At 41.4% G+C, this 6,786-nt stretch overlaps 1 protein-coding gene across 1 annotated transcript in view; it reads right to left on the bottom strand.

Annotated features, from left to right (window-relative positions):
• Nucleotides 1-91: 91 nt before the first annotated feature.
• The window catches only part of LOC101567063 (ADP-ribosylation factor 4), a 12,727-nt gene continuing 6,032 nt past the window's right edge, over nt 92-6,786 (bottom strand). Inside the window, exons 2-4 of the mRNA XM_023715768.1 lie at nt 5,368-5,448; nt 5,067-5,176; nt 92-789 (exon numbers count right to left, since the gene is read on the bottom strand). Of these exons, the coding sequence (XP_023571536.1) occupies nt 673-789; nt 5,067-5,176; nt 5,368-5,448 (308 nt within the window). The 3' untranslated portion in view covers nt 92-672. The remainder of the gene's footprint in view (nt 790-5,066; nt 5,177-5,367; nt 5,449-6,786) is intronic.

Here is a 6,786-nt window from a genome sequence, read left to right as displayed (position 1 = left end):
TTTTTTTTTTGCGGAACCGGGGATTGAACTCAGGCCCTTGCACTTGCCAGGCAAGGGCTTATTCTACTGAGCCATCTCCCTGGCCCCTCTCTCTAGGATTCTGAACACTATGAACATATAAAAACATTAATGTGATTTTAAACGGCATGGCTTAAGTGGCACTGCTAGCCAAATAAATCATCTCTACTTCTTTACCACGGTTGTTACCACAAAATATTTCTCAAGGAAGTACCGGCAAAGCACAGAGCAAAGTGAACCCAGTAACCTCAGGAAGGAGGGTTTTCAACCAGAATCTCTAAGTCAAAACTGAGTAAGTACAGGGAACTTGAGCTCTGTGACATATGACACAGGACTGACCCAGACAGCCTGAACCAGACACATGCATCACCACCAGTCGTGGACCCTCTAGAGCAAGCTGCACCTCCTCAACTCACTCAACTTGCTCCTCTTCTGTTTTTCAGAGCTGTCTCTAAAGAGGCTGGGGGTGTAGCTCCGTGGCAGACTGCATGCTTCGTGAACTCAGACCCCGGGTGCAAGCTTTAGCCCAAGATTAATAAATAAATAATAACTCCATGGCAGATTTTATACGCATTCTTAAAGAACTGAGGAATGTCCTACCATCTTCTGTCTATCTCTAAAAAAAGTATAAAAACAACTAACACCACCACCCCGTTAACACTCACATAGAAAAATGACAGATTTCAAGCACACGCTTACCATATTCTGCAGCACAGTTGCTCCTTCCTGAATTCTTTCACGATCATTGCTATCTACCACAAAAATAAGGCCCTGGGGAAAAATTATTTCAATAAATTGTAACAAAATTATAGCAATTAAAAGACACACTAAATTTTACACACACACACACACACACACCCCAGAGGGGTAAAGGGTTAAGCACGAGGAAGACAATGTTTTACCAGAAGCTATAGTCAGGACTTGAATGCTGGGGGGTGGGGGTGGGGAGAAGAATGCTGTTTGGGATCTCTTTCTTTTTTTTTTTTTTTTTTTTTCGGAACCGGGGATTGAACTCAGGCCCTCACGCTGCCAGGCAAGCACTTATTCTACTGAGCCATCTCCCCAGCCCCCAGGATCTCTTTCTTTTTGGTATTTTATGTATTTATTTTTTGGCAGAACCGGGGTTTGAACTCAGACCCTTGCGCTTGCCAGTGAAGTGCTTATTCCACTGAGCCATCTCTCCAGCCCCTGGGATCTCTTTCATAAGCTGTGTTAATCATTATAAAATGTTATCCCTATTTTTTCACCCAACATACTTAAACACAGGTAACAAAATAGCCACAAAGTGAGGATATAAGGAAAAATAAATCAGGGACCCTAAAGAACCATGTATTTACTTGAATTACTTACTGTAAGGCATGTACAATATGAAAAGAATATGGGGAGAGCTGAAGGGAGTGGATCCTTTACTGTGATTTATTTTTATTTTATTTGTTAGAGGGTCTTTCTACACAGTTTACACTTGCATTGATCCTCCTGTGTTAGCCTCCCCAGAGCTAGGATTACAGGCATGTACCACCAAGCCCAGTTTTGGGCCAGCGCAGTACACCTAGGGTTCCCGGGCTGCATGACACATGGTACCAGGGATTGAACTCAGGTTCCTGTGCTTTCCAAGCAGGCACTTAGACTGCTGAGCCATCTTCCTAGCCCACAGTGATTTTATGAACAACACTATTTATATAATTTTCTGTTACTGTGGAAAACAACAACTTTGCTCTAGACTGTTATCTGCCAACTCTATACTAAGGAAAAGGCTTAAGCAAAATGTCATGAAAACTTAACAGGTTTGCTTGATTAAATAAAAATCTGAGGAAAGGGGCTGGAGAGATGGCTCAGTGGTCTAAAGCACCTACTTAGAACAAGCTTAGCAAAGCATCAGGGACCGCGGTTCGATCCCCCAGCGCCACATGCCAGCCAGCCCCGCCCCCTGGTGGGCTGAGCTGGCCACACACACACACACACCACTCTCTCTCTCTCTCTCATAAATAAATAAATAAATAAATAAAAATTTTTGAAAAAATCTGAGGAAAAAAGACAGCAGTAACAATTTTTAAAAGTACTCAAATATTATAATCTGGATTATAGGGCTGGCGAGATAGCTCAGTGGACTAAGTACGTGCTTCAATCCCTGGCACCACATGTCACACTGGCTCCACCCCTGTGCACAATGAGCTGGGAGACTGTGAGTCTGGGAGTGGTGACACCCTCCTGTAATTCTAGTCATGGGAGGCTTGAAAACAGGAAGATTACTAGGAGTCTGAGCTGTGCTCTGAGACCCTGCACAAGATACACAAAACCCCACAAAAAACTAAAAAAAGAATTCTGGATTACAAAAAATGTGCATTTGGAAGCAATTAGTTAAACTAAGACTTTTCTAAAATCTTTTAAGTAGGAAAATATAAAATTCTTAGAAGACAAGAACAGATTAATTTCATAGCTTTAATTTTTTCCTATTAAAGTAAGAATTTACTCTTCTTTTCATAATCCTGACTCCTACTTCTCATCACTTATAGCACTTAAAATAATCCTGTGCTTTTACTTATTTATATACGTGGACTAGATACAGAAAAAAAGGGCCTGTCATTTGCTTTCTGTTTATTCCTCAGCATCACCAGGGGCATCTAAAACTTATTTCAAGCTCTGGTCATAAAATGATAATATCCTTGTCTAATGTTATGGCTTAGATACAGAATGTTCCACAAGCTTTTTCTTCTTTTTCTTTTCTGTATTTTAGGGAAGGGTCTACACAGTTTTCAGGGTGTCACTACCAGATTGGACTCGTAGTGATTCTCCTGTTTACAGCCTCCCAAGTGCTGGGATTATAGGCTCAAGAACGCTACCATGCCTAATTTCAACTCCATCTCAGTGCACCCTGAGGGCAGGGCAGGCAAGGCTGGCCCCGGGTATCTGCCCCCCACCCCTTTGGCCAGCCCTCCACAAACTTCTCCTGTGGGCTTTGGAAAGAGATGGGATCCTGGGGACGCAACACCCATTAGTGCATTAATCCAGCACCTGAATGTGCTGGTAGGTGCTCTGCTTAGTAAGGGGTGTGACAGAGAAGGTTCCGTCTCCCTCCTCTGTTGCTCTCAGGAACCGGTCTGCTTCCAGGCAGCAATGACATGAGCAGCTTTTCCTCTGCCAAGATCCCACCATGCCTTTTCTGACCTGCAGTGAACCAACCACAGTCTCAAAAGCAGGGCTAAACTAAACCTCCCCTCCTTTGCATGGTGGATATCAGACACAGTGGATCAGTGATGAGAAACTAAGACAAAAATTCTCATATCAAGTAGTATTTCTATTGGAAACTATCAATAGAATACCCTTTGGAAAAACTTTTGGTATTTTCTGAGACAAGAGACTATGATGCAAAAAGACTCAAATTCAAACCTCAGCCCTAGTTGTTACATTATTTTTCTGTAAGCTGGGCTTTTCTTCTATAAACATTTATAAGCCTGTTAAAAATGAAATATAAATGTATATAAGGACCTATCCTTCATGTAGCTATAAAACTTATTATGGTTGGCTTATATAATATATACAAATATATATATATATGTATATATGTAATATGTATATATGTCTTTTACTTTGACTTCCTATGTCAAAAGCTGTTGTATACCTTAGAATCCACCCTTAAGAAAAACAAACATAGTTCATATATATGCAGTTCAGGTGCTGGAAGATGGCACAACATTGCAAATGTTAAAACATCAGGTGTTTATAGGATCATACTTTAACTGTGCCTTAAAAAATATAAACTTAGTGGTAAACAAAAACTGATGAGCAAACCCTTGGGGAGTGGAAAAATAGAACTGGGACTATGTTGAAGACAAAAACTCTCATCTGAAGACATTCTAAAGAAGTTACAGTTTTCTCAAACATAAAATACACTGACTAGAACATTGGTTCCCAGCAGGATGAAATTTTGCCCCTAAGACATACTTTCCAAGCATAGACACATTTCTAATTGCTACAAATAGTGTTTGAGGTGCTGGTAGCATAACTAGTGGGTAGACAACAACGCTATTAAACATCCCTAAAGTATAAAAGGGCCTTCCTTACACCCGCAAACATCAACAGTGTTGCGGTTCTAAACCCCAACATCAGCAGCACTAGAGGAACTCACCAGAACTACAGAATCCCAACATCAGCAGCACTAGAGGAACTCACCAGAACTACAGAATCCCAGGCTCAGCCAAGTGCTGCTAAACCCATCGCTATCTTGGATCCACTTCCAGGTAAGCCGGGCCTGGTGGTGCGCGCCTGTAATCCTACCGCTCAGGAGGCTCAGGCGGGAGAAGCGCCCGGACTCTGAGGCCAGCCTGGGCTACACCGTCAGTTCAAGGCCAGCCTCAACTACTCACAACCAGACCCTGTCACAAACAAGTTTAAAATCCAGGTGATTCCTACACACACTATGCTTGACAAGTCCTGACGAGGCCTGGCTGACAAGCTCCAGAGATTCTGCTCAAGTGCTCCTGGGCTGTGACTGGGCTGGTGAGGCTCAGTTCCCCAGGGGAGTCTAATATGCAGTCAAATTTGAGAACTCCTCATTTGCAGAACCCTTAAAGTCTCCCCCAGGCTGGAACATGTACACCACACAACAGCATAACAATGTACCTTAGAAGTCAACACAACAGATTCACCTTCATTATGTTCCATAAGCATAACTAGGCTAAAAGAAGGTCTGTCACTGTCTCACATGCATTAGAAACTACTATGACAGAAAGCCATACATTCCTTTATTTTCTAAAAAACAAAAGAACCAACAATGAGAGACACTCAATTCATCCTTAAGGTCCACATCGCAGCACTGCCACCTCAGCTTTCAAAATCGTACCGAGATGGCTACATAGCCCTCCACAGGAATGAATGTGGTCCTCCAAGGCATGCCTGAGTGTGTACTACACAATACGGGAGTGGTGAAAAGGAAAGTGCCCACTCATACAGTAAATACCAACATCCAAGCAAACAGGACAGAGTCCAATCAGTTCAAAAACTGACCAGCACCATACAGAGACGTTATAAAACCTTACAGCACTCCTTACCTGGGTATTCTGGAAGTAATGCCTCCACAGAGGCCGAATTTTATCTTGACCACCAACATCCCACACTGTGAAACAAATGTTCTTATATTCTACTGTTTCCACATTAAAACCTACAAGGAAAAAACAAACAATGATTGTTAGGCACAATAATGCACCATTGAAATGATAAAGTCCTCTATTCTCTTCAGAATAGCTTTGGTAAAGTCCTAATAAGATCATCAGCAAGTTTTACACACAGAGCACTACTTCTGTAAGCTCTGCCATTACACTAGAAACGAAATTCATCTATAAGCTTTCTTACCAATGGTAGGAATGGTGGTGACTATCTCCCCTAACTTGAGTTTATACAGAATGGTCGTCTTGCCAGCAGCATCCAATCCAACTAGAAAAAGACATTATATATTTAAATTGTAGATCAAAACACACAAAGACATCATTTTAAAGTAACTTACAATCTGAAAGTAAAAATTGTGCTTCAGTGTGGGGCACATGCCTGTAATCCCAGACTCAGAAGCCTGAGGCACGAGAGTTGTGGTGAGTTGAAGGCCATCCTGAACTGCAGGTAAGACAGGGAGACCCTGGCCAAAACACCAGAAGAAAAACAAAGAGGAAAAGGAAGTGAGTAATGGGTTTTTTTCTTTGGGTGGTGGGGGAATCCAACCAGAAAAGGGTTGCCCTAGCCTACTGTGGTGGCATCTGCCTGTAAAGCAAGCACTATGGGAAGCTAAGGTAGGAGGACCACAAATTTAAGGGACTTAGCAAAACTCATCTCAAAATTTAAAAAATAAAAGAGTTGGGGACAGCCTGTGTGAGAGGCCCGCGTGCAATTACCACTATTACAGGAAGAGGGGAGAGGGTAGGCCTTATTACAGTGATAAAAAGGTCAATGTAAATGCCTTTATATATGAGTATCTCAAAACCTATATATTCTTCATTATTTGCCAAAAACTTCTCAAATAGCAAAGTCTTATTATCACATTAATTTTTAAAATCAACTGAATTGAGTATTATTTAAGCAAGGCACCTTCGTAATTAAATTCAAGCATGACTTAGCACACATGAAAGCAGTGCTAGTAAGTTAAGAGAAATGAGGTCATTTCATGTGTCTAGTTTATATTCCATATAAGTTAAACTTAACTTCTATCAGGTTATTCCAAAGCAATACTACCCAATGCTTAATTCAGACTTCTTCCTCTTATATAAGGTAACAAAAGGTCTTTCCTATCCTGTTCCCTAACAAAGAGTAGTCTAAAGATTTATCAAGGAAAAAAAAAAAAAGCATCATCATCAACAATAAAAAAATTCCAAATGATGAGACAACAACTTGAAAGAAATACACAAAGCAACGGGCCAGGTTTGGTGGTGCATGCCTATTAATACCAGCACTGAGGCAGGAGCATCCCTGGGAGTTCCAGGCCAGCCTGAGCTACAAAGTGAGTTCCAGGCCAGCCTGAATTACGTAGTGAAATCTTGTTTCAAAAAGACAAAAATATAAACAAGCCAAGAAAAAAAAAACCCACAAGGTAGCTCCTTTAAACAATTTGAAATGCAAAAAGGACAAAGCAAGGCCATGCAAAAAGCAATAACATCTTTTAATTTACAAAGCTATGCCTAGAGGGGCCGGGGAGATGGCTCAGTAGAATAAGCGCTTCCCTGGCAAGCGCAAGAGTCTGAGTTCATCCCCCAGTTCCGCCAAAAAAAATAAATAAAATAAAATAAA

The sequence above is a fragment of the Octodon degus genome, unplaced genomic scaffold (genome assembly GCF_000260255.1).
Source record: "Octodon degus isolate 3935 unplaced genomic scaffold, OctDeg1.0 scaffold00043, whole genome shotgun sequence".
Lineage (NCBI taxonomy): Eukaryota > Metazoa > Chordata > Mammalia > Rodentia > Octodontidae > Octodon > Octodon degus.
Note: the sequence above shows the minus strand (reverse complement) of the source record. Positions and strands in the feature narration are given on the sequence as shown.